At 35.3% G+C, this 25,252-nt stretch overlaps 2 protein-coding genes across 5 annotated transcripts in view; one reads left to right on the forward strand and one right to left on the reverse strand.

Moving 5' to 3' along the window:
• Window positions 1–10,903, reverse strand: part of PTBP3 (polypyrimidine tract binding protein 3) — a 244,874-nt gene extending 233,971 nt beyond the window's left edge. Inside the window, exons 1-5 of one of the 3 annotated variants that reach the window (XM_051961216.1) lie at window positions 10,814–10,903; window positions 9,560–9,640; window positions 9,321–9,460; window positions 8,866–8,957; window positions 5,265–5,498 (exon numbers count right to left, since the gene is read on the reverse strand). The gene's annotated coding sequence lies outside the window, so the exon portion shown is untranslated. Of the gene's footprint in view, window positions 1–5,161; window positions 5,231–5,264; window positions 5,499–8,865; window positions 8,958–9,320; window positions 9,461–9,559; window positions 9,837–10,813 lie in introns of those variants that run through there. The other 2 variants (XM_051961222.1, XM_051961230.1) reach the window with 2 other exon arrangements.
• A 212-nt stretch (window positions 10,904–11,115) lies between these two features.
• The window catches only part of HSDL2 (hydroxysteroid dehydrogenase like 2), a 41,950-nt gene continuing 27,813 nt past the window's right edge, over window positions 11,116–25,252 (forward strand). The window contains exons 1-5 of one of the 2 annotated variants that reach the window (XM_051961260.1): window positions 11,116–11,639; window positions 14,174–14,337; window positions 15,242–15,340; window positions 17,552–17,666; window positions 23,998–24,101. In XM_051961260.1, coding sequence (XP_051817220.1) covers window positions 11,623–11,639; window positions 14,174–14,337; window positions 15,242–15,340; window positions 17,552–17,666; window positions 23,998–24,101 — 499 coding nt within the window. In that variant the 5' untranslated portion in view covers window positions 11,116–11,622. The remainder of the gene's footprint in view (window positions 11,640–14,173; window positions 14,338–15,241; window positions 15,341–17,551; window positions 17,667–23,997; window positions 24,102–25,252) is intronic. The other variant, XM_051961268.1, reaches the window with a different exon arrangement.

Genomic DNA, 25,252 nt, shown 5'->3' on the forward strand with positions numbered 1-25,252 from the left:
GGCCTCAGACACTTACTAGTTGTGTGGCGACCCTGGGCAAGATGCTTAATTCTGGTTGCCTCTGTTTCCTTATTTGTAAAATGAACCATAAAAAGAAATGTCAAAACATTCTAGTATATTTACCAGGAAAATTCCAAATGGGTCACAAAGAGTTGAACATAAATGAAATGACTGAACAACAACAAAAACTGATACCTTTTCTTTTAGGTGTCATAAAATTCATGTTATGGAGATATATGAGGTATACAGAAACTCTACAAATGAATTATTCAGCATTATTGAAACAATTCTGAGCAGAGTTTTGTTGACCTAGAAAAATAATTTTCAGGTGAAAGGAACATTAAAAATTTCATCACCATGATAATAAAAAAGCTTTTGTTACTTAGAATCTGATTAAATGCACAGTCCTCTATTTGATACTGACAAAGCATCATTCTGATTTTTGCCTAGAAGATAGTCATCTAAGGCAAACAAACTGATGGAAACAAATTGTTCAGAAGAAAAAATGAACAGGAACATGAAATCCATGTAGCATCTCTGATACTTCTATTTGTTGAAATCTTTTCCCTCCTTCAAAGTCAAATTGCATAAACCCTTACCATGTCTCTAAATTCATTTATCCCTTCTCAAATAACACATGCTACTCTATTGGGACTTCTTTTTTGGATTTATTATGTTATAAATTATGCTTATATGTATTCATGTTCCATTCCCCATTCTTTAATATTGTTTTTAGGAGCAGGAATTGTATCTTGCCTCTGTACACCCTGAACTTAACACACATAGTATATGCTCAATAAGGTTTATTATATTCATAGGAAATGAAGAGTGCACAAAATAAGAAGCTTATTTGGAATAAATATAAAAAGACTATGCTAGTATTATCTAGCAATCAGTTCTAAATCAAGGGTGAAAGAGTAGACTTGAAGTACTCATATTCTGTTTCGGTTTTGACACAGTAGGTTTCAGTGGAAGCACAAAATAGTTTTCCAGTCATAATGGCTGTCTAAATGGAGGTAGGCTGCCCAATTTTCCCATACATACTCTAACAAAAATCTGATATTCTCATCACATGAAATAATGATCAGAAATCTAATGAGAAACTATATTAAAGAGGTTTTTTTCACTTAGACCTGAAGCTGGCAGTTCATGGGCAATAAGAAAGGGGGTTGCCAGCAAAGCTGGCTCTGGAAAAAGTAAATAAGCCTATAATCTTCCTGTAATACTAGAGAGGTGTCAGAGACAGACAGATGAATCATGTAGGCTTTCTATCTAGATCTTACAAAAGTAGAAGTTTCTCCTGAAAAAGCTCCAGGGTAGTTGTAAACCCATTTTGAGGGGCCTTTGGAAAAGCCAGAGAACAATGCATATGTGGGAATAAGTTGTAGAAGCACAACTCCAACAGGAACACTCAGTTTTCTGATTTCCTCAGCAGTTAGTAATGTCACAGAGGGGCCTGAAAATCCAACAATCTAAAAAACATCAAAGGAGGACTAAGGATATAAGAAGGGATCATTTTGTATATATCACTGATGGGTGGAGCAGAAATGCTGAAAGATTGCCTTAAAGTTAAATGTTAGTTTTTAAAGTTAAATGTTAATTACAGTAAAATGTTAGTTTTTCACTTGTTGGAGATCTTTTTTTTTCTCCTCAGATCCTACCATATTTGTTCCACATCTAGCACACAATTTATCTTTTTAGGGATTCATGAGAATTACTGAAAAGTAGAAAAATTTTCTAATTTATGATCTTGTTGCCTGTGACCTAGAATTCTATCCCCAAAGAATTTTTTTATTGTGTTTGATGTTATTTTTTTTAAAACTCATATTTCCATTCTTTGTTCTGGGATTGGAACTTTGTGCTCAGATCAATCTTCTCCAGCACTTTTGGATAGGTCTGTTGGGTCAGGTTCCATCTTAGTCTTCTATAGTCTGGATGATTCTGCTACTGAGATAGTGAGGTATCCCGATTCTCCATCCCACCTCAGCCATACACAAAGATGGTCATATCCGTAAGCTTTCCATTATATACAAATGTATAACTTCTTTGAATTCTGAATCATCTTATGTAAATATTATCTACTGACTTTTCACTTCTCCTTTGTTTTTCCTTTACAAAATTCTACTTTTCATTCACACTGTAAACTCTAATTCTTTGACCCTTTTATCCTCTTCCAGGTTATTTCTCCTGCTCTAGATACTCTCTTGATTCCATGACAACAAACTTAACTCTATATTGACCTTTTTTTATTGAATCCTTATCTTCCTTACCGTATCATTGATTATGCCCAACCAAGACTCAGACTTGAATCAGTCCCATCATACATATATGCTGCTGAAAAAAAGGTAGAGTAAATCACAACTATCATGGCTGGGTTCATTGCAAATTTGTATTATACAATCTAAACTGGGCCGTTATTGCTAATAGATAATTTTACTATATTTTTGTTATCAACTCACTATCTCACTCTCCACAGTGCTTTTTCAGATTTTTTCATCCCTCCTCCTACTCTCTCAGCTGACAACCTTGCCTTACACTTTACAGAAAAAAAAATTGAGATCACCCTCTGTAAACTTCTCTTTTTTTCATCATTTCCTTTCACTTAAATCCCTTCTTCCACTGTCTCTTCCTTCATCCTTGTCTCACATAATGAAGTGTATTTCTTGGCAAGATTAATATTCTACTTGTTCAAGCAATCCTATTCTGTCTCCTAAAATAGAAATTCCCCTCTATTATCCTCACTCTTTCACTTATTTATTTATTTTGCTGAGGCAACTGGAGCTAAGTGACTTGCCCAGGGTCACACAGCTGGGAAGTGTTACATGTTTGAGACCAGATTTGAACTCAGGTCTTCCTGACTTTAGGGCTGGGTTCTATCCACTGTGCCATCTAGCTTTCATCTCTTTCACTCATTTTCAATCTCTCTCTATATACTAGGTCATTTCCTAAGGCCCACAAACATGCCCATGTTCCCCCCACCTGAAAAAACCATCCTCACTATCATCCTCTATTTCTTTTGTCCTTTGTAGCTAAAAAGACCTTTAACAATAGGTTTCTCCACTTGTTCTCTTCTCAAAACAAAAATAAAACTTTTGTAATTAATGAGTATAGTTAAGAAAAAACAAATTCCCAAATTGGTCCAAAATCATGGCCAATTCTACTTCTCACTCTCATCAATCCCCTCAGGGATGTGGATAGCATTTTCCATTAATGCTTACAAGTCATAATTTTAAAGAAGTTTGAATATGTTTAGGAAAAATACTTGGTAACACAAAAGTATGTTTTCTTTTCATTTTTTTGCAAGTGTATATTGCTATACATTTTATTTCTTACAGTTATACATGTACATTCACTTTTTAGATATTTCCATGTAAATCATGTTGGAAGCAAAAAATCAGAACAAAAGGGAAAAAACACAAGAAAGGAAAAAAAAACAAAAACAAAAAGTAAAAATAGTATGCATCAATTTGCATTCAGTCTCCATAGTTCTCTCTCTAGTTGCAGATGGCATTTTCCACCCACAAGTGTATATTTTTAATAAATAGAAATTTATGTTCTTAATAAAGTCTTAATTAATAAAACTTAATCAGTCTTAAAGAAAATTAAATATTCATCTATATTACCAATTGGAACTTTTTCAAAATGCAAACTGGTTTAATACAATAAATTTTAGTTCCCCCCAAATCCCAAAATCCCTCTAGTGAGGAGTTGTTCTGGGGAGGATTACTTTCTAGATAGCATCCTGGAGGCACAGAAAGAAAGCTTTATCAGCTTGATGTAGAAAGAGCAGGAACAACTAAAGGGTGCTGGTATAAATTAAAATCATTTCCAAGGGAAGAAATATCATGTTACAGACCAGTGTCACCCAAACCATTAAGCATATAAATATTAGAATACCCATGACTGGTTAGCTGCAAGGAATTTGCTCTTACCTAATTTTCTTTTATCCAGAAGCCAGCTATAGGAGTAGAGGATAGAAACAGGGAATTAAATATTTCACTATGGATTAGGAGTCATTCCATACCAAAAATATTGGGATAGGGGAAGCCTTGAGAAGAATTTACATACAAAATTAGTAGAGCTATATATTTAGCTCCATATTTTTTTTTTTTTTAAAAAGCTATGTGATTGTAACATGCTAATTTTCTGGATGTATAAATGCAGTGGAAGGTGGCATGAGAATTTATCTCCTTGGATTAGGACTTTCAGTTCACTTTGCTTACTGTCAATACTTGAGTTTTGGTATACTAGTATATAAGTATATAAACCATTTCTTAAGTTTTGTCTTCTGCTCTCTCTCCTCACATCACTCACTGTTCCTTCCATAACACAGAGGAGGAAGCAATATGTTAAATTATTTTGCTGGTTTTGCCAAATTTCTGTGAAAAAGTTATTACCTCTGGGCTCTCTGAATTTGAAAAGTGAAGGCAAAAATGTACTCACACCTTCCCTTCTAGGTTTTACAAGTTATGTATAGATATTAGTTTTCTCCTTCCACTGGAGAGTTCCTTCTTTTCCCATCAGCCCTTTTGACACCACTTTTGCAGATTTTTCTCTACATATTCATGGTACAGAGGGAGGAAAAATGAAGGAGGAAATATAACCTGACAACCCAGTCTCTTTCCAGATAGTAATAATCCTTGACTCACTTTAGTCTGAGAGCAGAAAATTTTCACTTTTAATCTGCTTTAGGACATTTATACAAAATATGAAAAAAAATCAATATCAATAAGATTCTCATTTATTCAAAACCCCCAGCTAGCACTCCTATCATGTTAAATAGAGGGTTCAGATCTCTGTTTCTACAAACGAATACCAGTTACTATTTGTCTCTTTTACTACCTCCATTCTCTTTTTTTTTCCTGAGGCAATTGGGGTTAAGTGACTTGCCCAGGATCACACAGCTAGGAAGTGTTAAGTGTCTGAGACCAGATTTGAACTCAGATCCTCCTTTCAGTGCCAGTGCTCTAACCACTGCACCACCTAGCTGTACCCCCATTCTCTTCACAGATAATTAAATTCACAAGTAAAAGCAGATATAACTGGAGAAAGCCAGCTTTATTCTATTTTTTAAAGCCAGTTTTATTCTAATTATAACATCAAACAACAACTTTAAAGAACAACCACCACCAAAAAACAAACAAACAAACAAACCACAAACCTCTGGATTAGACTTATCCATCCTACCATACATAAAGGGAGATGGAAAAGAAGGTAAAAGACATTTCATATCCACATGATATGTGGAAGGGGAAAGTTCATACCTCATATTCTTGTCATGTGATGTCATATGATGTAAGCATCCCTCAGTGGACAAGGATGCCAACAGTCATTGTGGAGTCCAGTTGTACTCAACACCAACCACAGCCAATCCCCTTTCTTTACTCTGTTACCCCAATGACCATATCTTCTGCTCCCTTCTCCTTCAAAATGCAATCACAGCATTCTCTTCCCAACAATCTCTATGCATATCTCCTGTGAGAGTCTTTCAGTCTGTGCTGGGACAGTAATAAAGAATTGCATCTATTTGAGACGACATTTGCCAGAAACACATGCAGATAAGACTTTCTGATCCTTGTCTCTATCTTCTTCATATGAATCAGTCTCACCAGAACCTGGCTCTCTTAAGGAAACCAAAAACTTTGTCTTGTCAGAGTTTAATTCTGACATACCAAAAATTAAATCTCCATCCAGTGATATACAAGGTGCTGGAAAGTACCTTTTTAGAAATTAAAGGAAAACAAAGCCCAACTTTTTGAAAGAGAAAATATTGGAGACTGGTCCTGGTGAATGAAAGAATAAATTTATGCATGAATGGAAAATCTTCTATTAAGCACTTACTATGTCTCATGTATCATACCAAGCCTAGGGAAACAAATGTAAGCAAACTAAGAAAGTCCCTTATCTTAAAGAGCTTACATTCTAATGGAGGAATCAGCACATTAAGGAGATCTAGAAAAGAGTAGAGGTGAGAGTGGAAGGGCTAGGTATGAAATTCGGAAAAGGCCCAGAAGAGATATGATAGCCCAGTTTGGGGCAAAATGCTTATCTAGCAGAACCCAGGGTACCAGGGAGGGTTTGGCTAATCAAAAGAGAACAGAAAGGAAACATATTTGAGTCAGAGGTAGAAATGCTTTGGGAGGCAAAGATGATTCCAGAGAATGGGAGAGAGGTACATATAAACAGGAAGTGGGATAAGCTGTTTACTTTCCAATTCTGTTGGGTAACAGAACTACAATAATATCAAAAATAATACCTAGAATTTATAGAATACTTTAAGGTTTGCAAAGTGTTTTAAATGTTTTATCTCATATGATCCTCTCAACCCTATGAGGTAGATGCTATTTTTGTTTCCAGTTTGTAGATAAAGTGAGGCAAATAGAAGTTATGGTGATTTACCTAGCTAGGATCACACAGATTTGAACTCAGATCGTTTTGAGTCTAAACCCAGCACTGTATTTACTGTACTATTTAGCTTTCTCTAGTTTAGCCTGTCTTTAGTGGTGAAAAATGGGGGGAGAGGGGTAAGGAAGCAGGGGAATGTAGTAGGAAGTCAATGTGGTTATATAGCAGGCATTTGGAGAATATTTTTCATAGACAGCCCCATGACTGATAACAATATTTTTAGATAGATATTTTGCTATGCCTGGTTACACACACATATGACTTAGCAGGAAACATGATCCCTGTACCCTTGAACCTGCAATCCAGTGGGAAAGCTATATACATATTGTCAGGACCTTCATACCTTCATGTCAAAACTATTCCTTTTTTTACTCCTTTCTTTTCTTAGTATTAGGAGGCATTTTGTTTTCCAGAGCTAAGATCCAGCAAGCAAATTGTGACCTGAACTTGGCATAACAATATAATACTTTATGCTCATTCTCTGGATGAATTCTTCCTCAACTAAGTCACAGAAGTGGCTCAATTTAGTCCCAGCAAGATTTACAGCCTCACTGTTGCTATTACCTCTCACTACTATGGCTCAACTCATAGTTCAGTTTCTTGTGTAGCTACAAGCATATGCATCAAGGCTTAGCCTCAGTGCCTAAGGTCTACTTGTTCCTAAAGTAACCATGGAATGCTTTCCCTCCTCCAATGGAATAGAGAAAGCTTTTTGCTTATAACTTCTATGGACTCTTTGGTTTTATTTTTCAGAGTTAATAGTTGGTGTGTAACTTCTGTAGCTCTTTGCTTTATCTTTATTTTTTTGGACTTAACAGTTGGTATACAATTTTTGTGAACTCTTTGATATTCTCAAAATTAATAGTTGCTGCAAAACCATTGTGGCTCTTTTATTTTCAGAGTTTTATAATATAAGTAAAATATGTATACAATAGTATATGATACATAAGTAAGAATTCGAGTGACAAAAGTTATAAGGTTTCAGAAGAAATGTTCAAAAGGAGCTAGACTGGAAAGCTTCATGGAAAAAGTCAAAGTGTCCATTTTGTAGCACTCAGTTTTCCTTATAGTCTAATGCCATAATGGGTAATGCTACTGGGAAAACCAAAGCTTTGAATATATAGACCTCTGTTGACAAGACAATATATCTGCTTTTTAATGTGCTGTCTAGATTTGACATAATTTTCCTTTTAAGAAGCATCTTTTAATTTCATCATTGCAAATTGCTTCCTGCAATAATCTCTGAGCCCGAAAATATAAAATATGATACTGCTTCCATTTATTCTCTTTTTATTTGTCAGGAAGTAATGGGACCAGTTACCAAAATCTTTGTTTTTTGTATTGTGTGTGTATTTTTTGTGTTAAGCTTCAAGACAACTTTTATAGTCCTCTTTCACTGTCATGAAGAGGCTTCTTAATTTCTCTTCACTTCCCAGATTGCTTATTAAATTTTTGTGTAGTCTATGACTCAAATCTCATTTGCATGGTGCTCTCTTTATGAGTAAATGTTGCTTGATTACTCAACACTTTAGCCTATTTGAGAATCAGAGATGGCAAGAGCTTGGGAGGAGTGAGCCTGGCCTTTTAGCTTCAAGGTTTTGATAAAAAGTGCATACAATTCCAGACTTTCTATATGTCCTTGTTCTCAGAGTGAAGAGATTTTTGGGAAAATTTAGGTGAAATTTAGAGCTTTTTTAGTTGAGTCCAGATAACTTACTCCCAATGGAACAGTTGATTTACTCTGAGCTTTATATTGTCTAGTATATACTCATCTGTATGCTTTCTTTTATTTCTGTTTGCAGTTGACAAGAATAAATAAGTTTGTTTGCGATCTTTGTCCTTTATGGGAATGGCATTTAGTGGGAAATAAATCTTTGGAAATATAGTTTGGGGCACTACTACTTTGTCAAGGATAGAAACCAAGGAGCTCATCTTGAATCTAAAAATTATTTTCTCTAGACTAACAATATTTAGTGGGAACAGAAAGATGTAATTCTAATCTAGCATCCATTCTCTGAGAAGAGCAGAGTAGTCAACCTCTGGTGCCAATGTCTTGCTTCCCTTCTAGGTGGGAACAATATCTTTTTTGGAAAAGAGTGGGTGGAAGATACTTTAGAAATGTCTATTCCTGCTTTCCTGCAAGCCAAATTTAGGCTGGCCATATGGATATATCCATGGGCAACACATATGTACCTCCTCTTTACACTTGATTGATTAAAGTTACTTGGACTTTTATTGTTAGGCTCCAGAGGAAAAATTTAAAGAATTTTATCCTCCTTATTTTCCAGGATTGCAATCTGGATGTCAACTTCAACTTTTCTCTTTTATACCTTTCCCCTCCCCAATGTCAATGGCACCAATTTTTTTTTTTTCTAATCTCTAATTCATAATGTCTCTAGTTTACTGTCTCTTCTCTCCACCCTGCTACCCACCCTGGTTCTGGCCCTTATCACCTCATACCTGTACTTCTGTAATAGTCTTCTGGTTGGTCTTTTGCATCAGGTCTCTCTCCACTCCAGCCCACTTTCTGTTCAGCTGTCAAACTGATCTTCCTAAAGCACAGATCTGACCATGTCATCCCTCATCTCCTCCCCACCCCAAACACCCCATTCAATAATTTCTTGTGGCTTCTTATTACTTCTAGGATAAAAAGTCCTCCATTGGACACATAAAGCCCTTTATAACCTGCCTCTCTTACCTTCCCGGTTTTATATTTTACTCAATGCCGTATAATTTGTCTTCCAGTGACACTGGCCTCCTTGCTGTTCCTTTCTGGCTTTGAATTTTTATTAGTTGTCCCCCATTCCTAGAATGTTCTGCCTCTAGAAAGCTCCCCTGGCTTCCTTCATATCCCAGCTTAAGTTTTACCTTCTACAAGAAGTCATCTCTTATTCCCTTTAATGCTAGTGTCTTACCTCTGTTGGTTACCTCAAAATAATGTGAATTATTTGCTTGCACATAGTTGTATGTTGTCTTCCTCCTTACACTCTAAGTTCTTTGAGAACAGGAACTGGTTTTTAACCTTTCTTGACATCCCTAGTATTTTGCACAGTACCTGGTATATATAATAGGTGCTTAATAAATGCTAAGTTTACTGTTTAAGAAAAGGAAATTGGATAGGAAGGATAAATGGAAGATGTTTAATTTTAGTCACCTTGATTTTGAGGTTTATCAGTAAGGAAATGGTGAATTGAAAGCATGAGACAGGAGCTTAGAACATAGATTTGAGGCATATCTACATAAAAGGAACAGTTGAAGATGCATGAGATAGGAAAATGTAAATAAAAGCACAAAATCCCAATCAGAAAGATTGAATAGAGAAGACTAAGAAGGGGTCAGCAGAAGAAAAGAAACAGAATAGTGTAGCTAAAAGAAAAAAAAAATGTACTGGATTCCTGAAAGGGTCAACATTCCACCCAATAGTACAGTATGGTATAGTGGAAAGACTGACTCTAACAATCAAAACACTGGATTCATAATCTCATCTCTGATGCTTCTGTGACCTTTGTCAAGTAGCTTAACCTCCATGTACCTTAAGTTTTCATAGCTGTAAAATGAGGCCCTTTTTCACTCTTACATTTATGATCTAAAGGGAGATTATGATATAGGTTATTTAGCTTTTGATAGAATATCTCTACTACCTAATAAAACAATCAGAGTGTCTTGGTTGCTTTTAATTGTATGTTTTCTTAATGTTTCCTATATGTTTCTTCACAATTAACATCTATTTTGGGGGTGGGGAAGGGGAGTGAGGGTAGTTCTGCACCTTTTATTTCATTGATTCAAGGGAACTCCCAGCATAGCACTCTATGCTCTACTACAGTGGAGTAACCCAGAATTCATCTATTTCTATCACAATAGCCTATTAAAAACTTGAAGGCAGCAATCAAATCTCTTATTTTCCCCTCTCTTCTCCAAGCTGAAAAACACTTGTCATTTCCTTCAACTTTTTTTTAATATTTCTAAATCCAACATCTTAAGATGCCCTACTCCAGACAACCTCTAGTTTGTCAATGGGCTTCCTAAAAGTAATTGAATTTGAAGCTGGACTAGAATTTAAAGATTCCTCCCTTGTGGCAACTGGGGACCTAATAGATCCTTTCTCAGACTCTGCCTAAAATAAAACACATAGGAAATCAATTGTATTTTAATGTTATCAAAAAAAAATTTTTTTTAAGTTCGTAAAGGGTTTAGAATTTCTGCACTAGACCAACTCTTTTTACAGAAGAGGCAACCGAGCATAGCACAGGAATCGGAAGACAAACTCCCATAAGAGTGGGAGCCCTAACTCTGACATCTAAAGAAGTTTCCCTCCCAGTCCTTTCTCCCTTTCTTCTCACTTTCCTTTCTCTTTTCCCACCCTGATCCTGACTTTGATCTGTTCTAGCCCTTTCCCAGCTACCTTTACCAGAGAAAAAAAACCCGGAGAAAGAGGAAGAGCCCCGGGACGGGAGAAGTAGAGAGGAGGGGCTGGGGGGTGTGGCACGCAAGGCAGCCGGGATTCTTGTGCCTGTGATCGCGCGCAGCCGCGCGAGGTGGCCTACGCGCCTAGAACGCGGACGTCAGCGGGGAGACCGATTGTTAAGGTAAGTTAAGTGCCCGCGCGACCAGGGGCGGGGCCAGAGTAGACGGGGGCTGCCTCGCGAGGCGCGCGCGCTAGCGGGCTGGCTGGCTGGGCCGGCCGGGCGCAGGGCCCACGGAGCCAGCCGTAGACCGCTGGGGAACGGATTGACGCATGCTCCTCCTCCTGGCCTGGGAGCGCGAGCCTGGGTCGGGTGGGGTGGCGCGCGGCGGGAGCGCGTTGCTCCCGCTGCTGCTGCAGCAGATTTAACATCATCATCCGGGCTCTGCGAGTCTTGTGACCTTTGTACAGGGAAAGGCGGCCGTGGGACTTAACCTTAAAGGTCACACAACCTCACCTCCACCCTCCCCAAGTTTATTTCCTGTCACTCCTAACCCCGGGAGTCCCAAGCCGAGCTTCACTCGTTTACGAGCTTCAGTGCCCGACTCCTTGCCCCTTCTCTGGTCGCAGCCGCCGCCTTCGTCGCCGCCGCTGCTGCCGTTGCCGTCGCCGCCGCTGCTGCCGCAGCAGCTGCTGCTTCTCTATTGCCGCCACTTCCGCCTGAGCGGGAGAATCAGCGCCTGCTGCCACTGTTCTCCAGGAGTCCTCCATCGGCCCACCACTGCTCTGCGCCGCACGCCAGTCCCACAGGAAGCATGTTGCCCAACACCGGGTAAGGGCCCGCTCGCTGGGCCAGACCCCCTGCCCACCCTCCGCCGCGACACGGACACACACAGACATACGACACATGCGGAGACGCACAAGTTGCACGGAAATACACAATACAGGAGACACAGACACACATCATGCCCTACGGACACAGCACAGAGACGCACAACAAAGACACACAACTTACACAAATGGCACAGACACACGAACACACTACAGAGACAATCCTCGGAGACACAATATAAAACAGCTCGAACCAATCTGACCCCCGACACACACAGATAAACACAACAGACACACACCCCTGGCCTGAATCCTACAGACCATCCCCTCAAACACAGACCCCCTCTAAAAGGGAAGGACAGTGACTTTTTACAAAGTCTCTGTCCCCTCTAGAGTGACAAGGTCCCTCCCTCCAGAAGGGGTTTGCCATTTTTCAATTACTTTCCCCAGTTAGGACTAGCTTTTTACAAATCCTGTTCCCAGCTTCCCCCCAAACTGAGGCTTGTTCCTTTAATGTGACAGTGACTTTTACTATTCCTTGCCCCACCCCCAAACGGACTTTTAATATAATGGGGAGAGAGGAGTAATCTTTACAACTCTCTTATAGAGTTACAACTCTTGTATGTTTAACAATCTCTGATCCCCTAAAGAAAGTGACTTTTTTCCGAAAAAATCCCCATTATTTGAATACATTTTTTTATATGTGCTCTTTTCCAGAAGAGAATCCGGTGTATAACTTTTTTTTTCTTTTTTTAATCGTCCCACACTCTAAATGGAAGTTATTTTTAAAATTAACTTTAGGGGTAACCCCAGGAAATCATGGAGCTAACCTCATGAAAAGACTTATTAGGAATGAAGGGAGCAGCTTAAATGTTGCTTAAAACTTTCACTCAAGATATTAAAAGTTTAAATTCCAATTCAAAAAACAAACTATTTTTAAGAGATTCCAGAAATTTCCTTTCTGTGTTTTTGAGGCCCTCCCTCTGAAGATCTATCAGTATTATTGGTGATCTTGACTAGATAAGATAGCTACTTTGCTTCTCCTCCCCTTAGAAGAACTGTGAGATCTTTATTTAGGTGAAAGGTTACTATAACTACCAGTATATACACGAAATTATTCATTGTGATCTCTTTTTTTTAAAAGACCAGTGGTCATCTATCTAATCGACCTATTAGTTTCAATTATTCAATTTCTGAATAATTAAAATTTTTTTCTTAAGTGATTTAAAAATTTTTTATTTTTTAGTTATTTTTAAAAAAATATGAAACATTTAAGCTTTAGATATTGTGCCCTGAGCTAAATGTTTGATATGTTTACATTATTGTTAAAATAATATAATTTTGAGATACATTGTGGACACCTAGCACTGATTTGTTTTTTAATATCTTAACCAAGTTCCACAAATATCCTTGGTTTTAGGATGAAGTTTTCATTTTCTGTGTTGAATTATACAGAATAATTATATTATTAAATTCATAGACTATAATAATTTGGAATACTCTTGTGTGCTATTTTTATTTGGTTGAGACCTATGATTTCATTTGTACAGACAATTGTTCATATAGAAACTTGCTTTGCGACAATTGGTAATACTGCAACTTGTCTGCAATTGAAAGTTTGAGATTTACCCTATGTTCATTAAACTAGAATATTTCAGAAGGAATGTGTCCCTTTGCCCAGCTTCCCTTCTTCCCCTTTTCAACTACATGAGGCTCCTTCACTTGGTTAACATTGCTTTTATTTCATATATTTAATTTTTGGGAATACTGATGACTGCTTTGAGTTATTTAAAATTTTAATAGCTAAATGAATGCTTATGCTTTCCTTTTTTAAAAAGTAGTCTAATACTTTTATTGCATGTATGCACTTCATCTCACTGTAGATTAGATGTTTCACTTTTCTGAGAACAGGAAAATTGATTTTGGAGTTGAGAAATTAAGGGACAGTAAGCACAAGAACCAGTTCTGGAGACTGTCCTGAAATTCCTTTGATGAATCACTGAGCTGTTTTTACATTCCACATAGAATAAATTAGAACTCTTATGTTTTCAAAGGGTAGAAAAAGTTTAGTTGACAATTTTACAATATAGAGATAATTCAATAATGGCTGTTTCTTATAAGCTAAGAATATGTCACAACAAGAACAATTGTTATCCAAGCAATCACTCTTTAGCAGACAGAATATACCCAAGACAGATTGTTAATTCATGGATTTAAGAAAATATTAAATAAACAAAAGTCTGCTTTCATTTAGTTAAAATTTATTTAATTTAAAAAAACACTAGGAAGTATTAGGCCTATTATCAATTAGGCAACAAACATCTAGTAAGTACTCACTGCATAATTGATGCTTTTTTCTTTTATTAGCTTCATTAATTTTTAATTTCAGTGAAAAATTTCTTCCTAAGGGTTATTACCCTAAAATCACAGAATTTAGCTTGCAATGTATTGTATATTCTCACTTAAGTTTTAACATTCATTTTATATAAAAGTAACTAAATTCCTTATTTAACTGATGTTTTTCTTCTGTTTCAGAAAATTAGCAGGATGTACTCTCTTTATCACGGGTGCAAGCCGTGGCATTGGCAAAGCAATTGCATTGAAAGCTGCAAGAGATGGGGCAAATATTGTTATTGCTGCAAAGACCACCCAGGCCCATCCCAAACTTCCAGGTACCATCTATACTGCTGCTGAAGAAAGTAAGTTTTATTATGGCAATGGCCTTTTGGTTTAATATTTTTAAAAATTAGCTGAAAAGCATCATCTTGAGAATTTAATCAAAGCCTACCACAGAAATAACTAATTACATTTATATACTGAGTAATATTTAGAAAAATCATTTTCCTCATAGCAATATTGTCAAATAGATAGCCTTGTTTAGCAGGAAAGAAAAAAAAAAACTTGTGCTTGGAGAATTTAGGTGATTTACATATATAATAAAGGCTGGAGTTATGACTTTGAACCCTGCTCCATTATGCTTTCCATTATGTCATTCTGTCTTATGTCATGTTTGGAAAATGCTTTAAAAATCATATTTACTGATAGGTAATTATAATGATCAAGCTTGATCCTCATAAGAGATCAAGAGAATGTAACCCCTTCCCCTTCCTTCCTTTGCAGAGACTATTGACGTAAAATATTATGCAAACTATTAGATTCTATCCATGTATTGGTTAGTTTTGCTCACCTGCTTTTTTTAAAAAAAATTATTGTTTATAAGGGATAGCCCTCTGGTTGGGGAAGAGATAGGGTTATATTTGGAAATAGAGATATATGTATCAAAAGATATCAATAAAAATATTAATGAAAGTATTGATCCCCATATGCTTTAAAGAAGGAGGCCTGAGTTTTTTCACTTTAATCTCTTTTCAAGACATTAGTCATTTGAAGAATGAATTTTTCTAAAATTGCCTTTGGCTGCCTTCTTTCTTTTCATTAAAGTAGGATTGGCTTTACTGTTAAATCTTACTAGAATAATCCCTGGAGAATATACCCTTATTGTAAGATGAGGTCACTAGTAAAATTATGAAGTCTACTTGACTGTCTCTCTCCTTTTTTATCCTAAGGGAAAATATGAGTGCTTTTCTTGTTTTTCCCTTCTAGTTGAAGCTGTTGGAGGAAAAGCCTTACCATGTGTTGTTGATGTGAGAGATGAACAGCAAATCAGTGATGCAGTAGAGAAAGCCGTACAGAAATTTGGAGGTAATTTCCTAATTGTTAAGTGTTAACAAAGGGATGTAGTTAGAGCTGAGCAGTTTCATCATATATCATCTTGTCATAAAACTTTTAAATTAGAAATTTTGTAGCATTCTTAGAGCTAGGTATAACTTTTCCCACTTTCAATACTGCTTCAGAAATCTTCAGTTATTCTCCATGGCACACTGCACACATTTCAAACTCCTTATCTTGGCATTCAGAAGTCTCTACAGTCTGGTCTTACCTTTTTTCCTACATAAACCCTCTGATTTTTGAATCTGTTTTTCTCCCTAGTCCCTGAACATGTGCGGTGCTCTCCTTTCTTACTACTTTACCTGGCTGAAATGCCTCTCTGCATATTGAAAATCTTAACTGTTCTTCAAGGCTTTTATCCCACCTCTGTAGTCACTGACAGTGTTTTTCATCTTCACTATTCTAAATAAAAATAATTCACATATATACAGAGCTTAATTTATAATAATAATCACTCATTTATAGAAAGCTTTCTTCACAGGAATGCCTGAGACAGTTGGAAATATTTCCATTTCAAACATAAGGAATTTTAGGTAAAAAGTGATTAACTTGTCTAGTGTCACAAAGATTCCGACTCTTTAAGTCTAACCATTTCTGCTTTTGTTATTGTTGTTCAATCATTTCATATCCAAATCTTTGTGACCCTGTTTTGGGGTTTTCTTGGCAAAAATACTGAATTGTTTACTATTTCCTTTTCCAATTCATCTTATAGATAAGGAAACCGAGGACAGAGTTAAGTGACTTGCCCACAATCATCACATGAACTACTCAACTCTAGCTACTTCCTGTGTTAGTAAATTCAAGAAAGATGAATCTTCCTGATTCCAGACTAGGCACTCTAATCTAACTGCCCCAATCCCAAAACATAAAACATGTGTTTGTTTTTATTTTCCAACTTTATTATAAGGTCCTAGGAGCTAGGGACCATATCTTATGTATGGTCTAGAGAATCCTGAAGGGAGTCTCTGAAACTCTAATTTAGTTCTAATATGGTAAATATCTATAAATGTAACCAAATAAAAACTCTTTGGACAGATCCTCAATCATTTTTAATAGTATAAAGATACTGGCTATTTTTTAATCTTAGGCTATTTTCTTATTCTTCTGCAAGGCTTACTGGAGCCCTTGTACAAACTTAAGTATGCAATAATTATTTGGTAGAAACGTGATGCCAAGGAAAGACATAACTTTGGAGGTTAGGGAAAAGCAAATATGAAGCATGACTCAAAACTGAGAGTTCTTCCCACAACTTGTACTTTGCCTATTTAGGTACTTGCTTTATTACCCTTTCTGTGAATTTTTAGTGAGAATGCTCAGGGAACTGAACTAAAATTTCAGGAACTAGACTGAGATGCAAGAAACTAAAAATAAAAATTCTCCACTTGAAAATTAAGTTGAGTTCTCTAGAAACAAAGATTAATACACTTGAATCCTGCTTATATGGGAAGTAAATTTCTAAAAACTATGATAACTTCATATTTTGAAGAAAGGCATGTACCTAGGAACGTTACATGCCTTTAGAAAATAAAGAAAATTAACAGAGTAACCTCATTTTAAAAAATTAAAAGCTATTCTGCAAATTAAAGAGGACTATAAAGTGAGAGGAAAAAGGTTGCTATGTCTCAGTGTAGTTCATAATTTTGTTTGTGGTTGGTACCATTTTCATGATATAGTTTTGCAGCTATCTCCTAAAATATGAGACCCCAAAGTGAAAAAAACTTCAACATATTATTACATAATATCAGCTAGGAAGTAAGCCCTCCATTTAGATTGGTAACCCCAGAGAGAAGACAATATTGAATATAATAGTGTCGTCTTGAATATCCCTGGATACTAAAAGAAAGCATGAAGAGCATATAAACTTAGAAGTGTATGAGTAATCAGTGAGGAATAGGATGAAGCCCAGGAGGTAGGAGTAGGTCAAAGAAAAACTAGGCCTACCTTAGACTTTTATGGTTTTGTTTTATTGAAAATTATTTCATTGTAGTTTTATTTCAGCTAATAGACATTAACTTATTTGCCTTGCTTATGTCTATATGGAGTATCCTGTGTAAGTTAGAGCAATTGTCATATTTGTGTAATTTTCTTAACTTGAACCCATGTGATCAGAACTAGGAATAGATTTATACATTTTGCAGATGAAATATGTGAAGATTACAATGAAATATTTTATTTTTAAAATAGGAATTGACGTTTTGGTAAACAATGCTAGTGCAATCAGCTTGACCAACACACTGGAAACACCTACAAAGAGAGTAGATTTGATGATGAGTGTCAACACCAGAGGAACCTATCTTACGTAAGTGGGGAGAGGAGAGGTAAAAATCTCCTAGTGTTTTCTTGGATCAAATGTCTTAATTACACCATTTTTAAAAGCTTTTTATTTTCAAAACACATGCACAGATAATTTTTCAACATTGACCCTTGCATAGCTTTGTGCTTCAGATTTTCTCCTCCTTCCCCCCTTCCCCTCCCCTAGATAATAAGCAATCCAATATATGTTATACATATTAAAATATATGTTAAATCCAATATGTGTAAACATTTATACAATTCTCTTGCTACACAAGAAAAATCAGATCAAAAAGGAAAGAAAATAAGGAAATAAAATACAAGCAAACAACAAAAAGAGTGAGAATGTTACCTTATGATCCACATTCAGTTCCCACAGTCCTCTCCTGGGTGTAGATGGCTTTCTTTATCACAAGATCATTGAAACTGGTATTAATCATCTCATTGTTGGAAAGAGTCATATTCATCAGAATTGATCATCCTATGATATTGATGTTGCTTAATTACACTATTTTTTATACCTGATTAATAGTAATTTCACTATTTTTTAAACCTGATTAAAATAATTACACTTTGTTTAATCTAATTAATAATATGTGAAAAAGTAGGAAGAGAAGAGGTAAAAATTTCCTATTATTTTCTTGAGGAAATGTCTTAAATATACTTTTTTAAACCTGATTAATAATACCATGTCAAATCTAGACAGTTGTTAACCATCATATGTAATGAAAGCTTTTAAACATGATACCAAAAATGAATTGTAGAAGTTTCTTTCATAGATTTGATGAAGTTGGTGGTGCTGTCTTATTCCAAATGAAATTGCCATAAGTGTATCAAAGGGCTTATAAGTAAAATTTCTAATTATAGTTTTAGATCAATACATGGACGGCTTTACAAATTATTAGTATCATATTTTTATTCTTAGTCTGATTGCTTCTGGCTACCGATTGCAGTTTTGGTCATTTTGGCCCTACCACTAATTCAACTATACATATCTAGGGAATTAGAGAGAATAATTAGGAAGGTCATTCTGATGATGAAGGGAATGAGGAAGGAAATGCATTCCAAAATCAAATATAAATAATTTGAGAATTTCCCACTAGTTAATTTTACCAAATTACTGCTTTGTTAGCACACAAGAATTAGCTTAATTGTACATATCACTCATCTTTTCTGTTTTGAAAGTTACTCATCTAATTAGTAGTATGTATTTGCATAAGTCTGAGTACAATAATATATTTACAAAATCTTTAACATTGAGAAATATATCTTAAGCTTATTCCTAGGACCTAGTATTATTCATTTATCTTGCATACCAACATATATTTTGTTGAAATCTGTATCTCCAGGGCTTCATGCCAATTTTTTCTGAAGTTGACATTGATAATACATATCATCAACATATTAGTGAGTACTTCATGTATAAATAGTATATCACCTTACTTTAATTTGACACATGATTTCTACTTTAAACTCTCTTCACTGTCATAAGACTCCTCATATGATTACTCATGTTAGTTGCATTATGGTAAATTTAACTCCAGTGTCTGGAATGAAACTGTCACAGTCCAAGGCCCTCCACGCTGAAACTTTGTTTTACTTATTGGATCCTTAGCCAAGCATGTGGAATTGCCAGGAATCTTGTCCAGAAAGAAACTGAAACATGGTAAAATCAGTTTGATACATTGATTCATTGAACTCCACCTGAAACTTTGTTTTACTTACTGAATGCTTAGCTAAGCATGGAATTGCCAGGAATCTTATCCAGAAAGAAACTGAAATATGGTAAAATCTGTTTGATAAATTGATTCATTGAACTCCATCTAGTTCATCTGTTAATGTAGAATTGCAACAGCTTCAACTTTGTGGTTCCATTAAAAATTTTGAGCCCAATTAGAAATAGTTCAAAGTTCAGTTAACTTCTGTCTGTCAGCAGAGGTTGTTATCTCTTGTGTGTACTTTCAGAGGGCAGTTATTGATCTACAATAGAGCTCTCTTAAGAGACTAGATAAATTTTGATTTCTTTGAGGTATAAATCTAATAGTATTGCTGCATCAGAGGGCTTTCACAGCTTAGTAACTTTGAGGGCATATTTTCAAATTGCTTTTTCAGAATGGGGAAACCAGTTCACAACTACATCATTGAATTAATGTAGTATAAATATATTTAAACTCTGTGTCTGTTTGTGGGGAATATAGTGTTCATTATAATGAAGAGTTCAAGTTTTGATTATACCTGACATTTTGAATTAAAGATGCAGTCTGTAATTATTAGAGAGAAGTTTTTTTTTTTTTGTGTGTGTCTCTGTAAAACTGTCAGTGGATCAAAGTCCATTCCACCATGCCTTCACCAACTATATTATTATCTTTAGCTTCAATCACAATATGAGATCATAGGCTGCTTGGTCCATCTTAATGATAACACTAATGTAGAGGGGAAATAAAAATGCACAATGAAGAGAAAAATATTTTAAAAATTTAAAAATACAAAATGTCTTCTCTTGGTAACACAACAATATAGAAATGTCGGTGTGGATTCTTCCTCAACCTTTGGCTGAGTAAATGACAATGTTTGGGAGAATACCACATACACTATTTATTTATGTATTTATTTATTTATTTTTTTACATAACTTTTTATTGATAGAACCCATGCCAGGGTAATTTTTTACAACATTATCCCTTGCACTCACTTCTGTTCCGATTTTTCCCCTCCCTCCCTCTACCTCTTCCCCCAGATGGCAAGCAGTCCTTTACAATGTTGAATAGGTTACAGTATATCCTAGATACAATATATGTATGCAGAACCGAACAGTTTTCTTGTTGCACAGGGTAAATTGGATTCAGAAGGTATAAATAACCTGGGAAGAAAAACAAAAATGCAAGCAGTTTATATTCATTTCCCAGTGTTCTTTCTTTGGGTGTAGCTGCTTCTGTCCATCCTTGATCAGTTGAAACTGAATTAGCTCTCTTTATCGAAGAGATCCACTTCCATCAGAATACATCCTCAAACAGTATGGTTGTTGAGGTATATAATGAACTCCTGGTTCTGCTCATTTCACTTAGCATCAGTTCATGTAAGTCTCGCCAGTCCTCTCTGTATTCATCCTGCTGGTCATTCCTTACAGAACAATAATATTCCATAACGTTCATATACCACAATTTAGTCAACCATTCTCCAATTGATGGGCATCCATTCATTTTCCAGCTTCTAGCCACTACAAACAGGGCTGCCACAAACATTTTGGCACATAAAGGTCCCTTTCCCTTCTTTAGTATCTCTTTGGTGTATAAGCCCAGTAGAAACACTGCTGGATCAAAGGGTATGCACAGTTAGATAACTTTTTGAGCATAGTTCCAAATTGCTCTCCAGAATGGCTGGATGTGTTCACAATTCCACCAACAATGTATCAGTGTCCCTGTTTTCCCACATCCCCTCCAATATTCCACATTATCTTTCCCTGTCACTCTAGCCAATCTGACAGGTGTGTAGTGGTATCTCAGAGTTGTCTTAATTTGCATTTCTCTGATTAATAATGATTTGGAGCATATTTTCATATGTCTATAAATAGTTTCAATTTCTTCATCTGAGAATTGTCTCACATAAACTATTTATTAAAAAAATTCTTTAGCTTCTACCGCTATCCTTTGTTTCTTTCATCCCCATCATTTTTAATCTATTCCTACCTCTTTTCTTACCCAACAAGCCTTTACTTGTTATTAAGAATGAAAAAGAAGGGAAAGCTAACACATCCACTAAGCTTAATCATATGTGCTTTTCCACACACAGTGTCCCAAAGGAAGGGTGACTTTTTTTGTTTTTAAAAGGAAATTAAATTGCTAGAATCAATCACTTCCTATCCCAACTATTGTCTCTCACTGTTCTCTAATACTGAGGAAATCTTGATAAGGTACCAGTTTAGGGAGTGCTCTGGGACTACTTAATTTCATGTTTTAGTAGCACATTGCATCTATGTGATGACTGACAATACTTTTTGTTCTCCTCAAACTGGTTGCTTTTTATTTTCCTTAGATTCTTGATGGTACTTTTTTATAACTGGAACTCTGAGAAGTGAAATTACTTGCCCAGATTATGTAATTAAGAACAGGCAAAGGAGGAGCAAACAGTTTATTTATTTTGAAGCTAAACCCAGTGGTTTTTCTACTATGCCATACTTCCTCCCTAAAATATTTCAGAAAGAACAATATAGATTACTCAACTATCTTTTAGGGCTTACTATATGATAAATTTCATTTATAATTGTCCATATTCAAGTAGGAGTCACCCTAGAAATATTGCTAAATCCAGAAGGTATCTTCATGGAATTCCATGATGGGAAAGATGCATACCTTTTTTTCCTTTACCTATCTGGGAGAATGGTCCTTTGCTTTGTGTTTGGAGAGATGTGGACTATTCACCTGTCTTGGTGACATCTCAGCTTGTCTAACTCTTAAAGAGGTTTTTTTTGTTGTTGTTTTTTTTAAACTATCAGCACATCTTACTTCTCTGCTGCAAGGAAAGAATATCCTTACACTGGATTTGAAATACGCATCATGCACATTTAGCAGTTATACTGTCAGTTGGCTTGAAAGTTCAATCTTTGAGGAGGAGAAAATAAAGAGAGAAGGAATCTCTTCTCTACCTTTAACTCCAAAAACAGTATTAGTTAGATCTTCAAATATGTAAAAAGCCTATATGTGGTTATATATTGAATATGGAAGGGAATATAAAATCACCCATTTTTACCTGGTGTGGGTGTGTGTGTATGTGTATGTATGTATAATTATTTCAAAAGTTGATTTATCCTTCAATGAAGGTCCACAGTATTTAGGTTTTTAAATATGTGCTTCCCCCTCCCCAAATATCTTTATTTCCCATCATTTTTATGTAAATCTTATCACAGAACAGTGTAGATTGTCTTTTTCTATATATAAGTTAAAGATAGCATTAGTATGGAGAATAATGCTGTTTATTCTCACTGTAATATAAAAGAGAATGAAGTTGTGAAAAAGCACCTGGTTTAGTGGAGGTGGGCATGAGGGATGTATTGTTTGACAAATCAAAGGGAAACCTATTTTTGTGTTATAAATCAAATGAGATCTTTTCTTTATGAACATAAAGTTATGATCATGAAGCTTTGGTTAGATTTTTTTTTTCCCCCAGATGATGTTTTGAAGTTCACTTTAAATTATAAAGCAGCCATGATTGCTTTCTCCCCAGTGCAACTGAAGCATACTTGAAAATCATACATATTATACGTATAAAAGCCTGTGCTTACAATAGGGAGTTTGAGTCTTGATGTACTATTTTATGCTTTTAGAAAAAAAGGAACAAATACTCATTTGAAAATAGAATTGGTCTAGATCAAAAGCATGGAGAAATTGGTTGTAAAATATAAGAAGCAAAGTGAGAGAGGTTTAACATGGCTTAATTTTTAAAAATTGAACCTAATTCTATCATGGTATGAATAAATTGTCCTTTCCTAACTAGTGAATTAACTTTTTCAGTACCATGGTATATTATTTTGTAAATTGTAGCTCCAGTGTAGTATAATTGTTATGCAGTGTTGAGCTGAAAGAATTCAATATAGCTTAAAATATTGGAAAAAACATGTATTTTTGGACATGGCTAGAGTAGGAATTTGTTTTGCTAGATAATACATATTTGTCATGAGGGTTTTCTTTTCAGTTGGGAAGTAGGGAGGGAGAAATAATAAATGTAAAAGTTAATAATTTCAAAACTTAACCATAAATTAAATTGCTCCTATTAGTATTTAGTTAAATCAAGTATTATTAGTAGTAGTTCAGGTAAGCCTTGCTTTATTCTATAATTCCGGGGGGAGGAGGGGAAGAAGACTGAATTATAGAACATATTGCAAAATATATTTTTTAAATATTTCATATTATCATAGATTATTTAGTCCATATCCATTCATTTTTTGGATGAGGAAACTAGGACAGAGAGAAGTGATTTAATCAAGGTTGCAGATAAGTAAAGAATTTCCAAATGCAAGCCCTTCTGACACCAAATCTGATACTCTGCATTACACACATTTTTGTTGTAGCCAATATAGTATATAGGAAATTATATTCTCCTTTAACCTTATAGATTCATAGAATCATAAACAGGAAAAGGCTTTACAAATGATCTGCTTTGATCTGCATTCAGACGCTATCAGTTCTTTTCTAGATATGAATAGCATTTTCCATAATGATTCTTTTGATGTTATCTTGAATTCTATGGTGATTTAAAAAATATTAACCTAGTCAAAAATGTCATTACATATATATAGAAGTGGTTAAAAGACTACAAATCTTATTGTTTTACTTTTATTTGCAGATCAAAAGCATGCATTCCTTATTTGAAAAAGAGTAAAATTGCTCATATTCTAAATCTCAGCCCACCACTAAACCTGAATCCAATCTGGTTCAAACAACACTGTGGTAAGTGTCAGAGAAAATAAGCCTGCTTTATAACTGTTGGTTAATTAAGTTTTTGAATGGCATTAATGAACCTAAAGTTACCTACATATAACTCTTATGATTGAATTATTTTTATCTATTGAATGGGTATTAGTTTGGGAAATGATATCTTCATTAAAAAGAGTTGTATCTTGTAATTCTTAAAAGCAAATTTCAGGAGGAAAAAAAGGGGGTCTTAAAATTGAATAATTCTAGATGTCAGCCTTTCCACTGGCTTTCCTAAAATGCCCATGAAGGTCTTTTCCTACCTCCTAGTGTTTTCCCTTCCAGAGTTGTCTGCTTTACATATGTTTGTGTATTCTAGTTATACGTGTAGCTTCTCTTCCCCAAAAGAATGTAAGTTCCTTGAAGGAAGGGGCAATTTCACTTTTGTCTTTGTGTGCCCAGCAATCTGGCACATAATAAAATGTTAGGTTGATTGATTGGGATAGGTAAGGGAGCCATGTGAAATCAAGAGACTTTCATTGGCTGCCCTCTTGAGGGGTGCTTCATCCCAATCTGAAGTTCAGAGAAGAAAAACTGATAATTTGTCTCTAATTTCTAGCCAAACTGCCTGAGTTACTCTTATTCATTCCATTAAGTTAGAAAAGATAAATCATTCTTTTTATTGAATTGGCTAAATATTCTCAACCTATCCAAAAGAAATAGGGTTACCTTTAACTAGGGTGGCTAGATAGATAGGTAATCTTTTAATTCCTTAATGTGAATTGGTTTCCTTTATATGAAGATGACAGAATCTGATGACTTTAAAAAAGGTCTTCAAAATATGTATGAATATAAGCATGAATAAGAGGAAATTTTCTTCTTCCTTTATTGTATTAATCTCCTCCTTACCCTTCTTTCTCCTACATCTACCTTCTAAATCATTCCTTGAAATCTGTGTATCATTGATAAAACATATGAAAGATTTTAGATAAGAATAAGTTATCATGGTATCACCACCATGCTTGTTACATAGATATCCTTGTGATATCCTTATTTCATTTCAACTTCTGTCAGTTATAATTCACATCATACATTTCTTTTTTAAAAAAAATATTTTTCCCCCAATTACTTTTTTTTTTTAACAAATTTGAATTCCAAATTATTTCCCACACTCTATCCACTCTTCC

Source organism: Antechinus flavipes, chromosome 1 (genome assembly GCF_016432865.1).
Source record: "Antechinus flavipes isolate AdamAnt ecotype Samford, QLD, Australia chromosome 1, AdamAnt_v2, whole genome shotgun sequence".
NCBI lineage: Eukaryota > Metazoa > Chordata > Mammalia > Dasyuromorphia > Dasyuridae > Antechinus > Antechinus flavipes.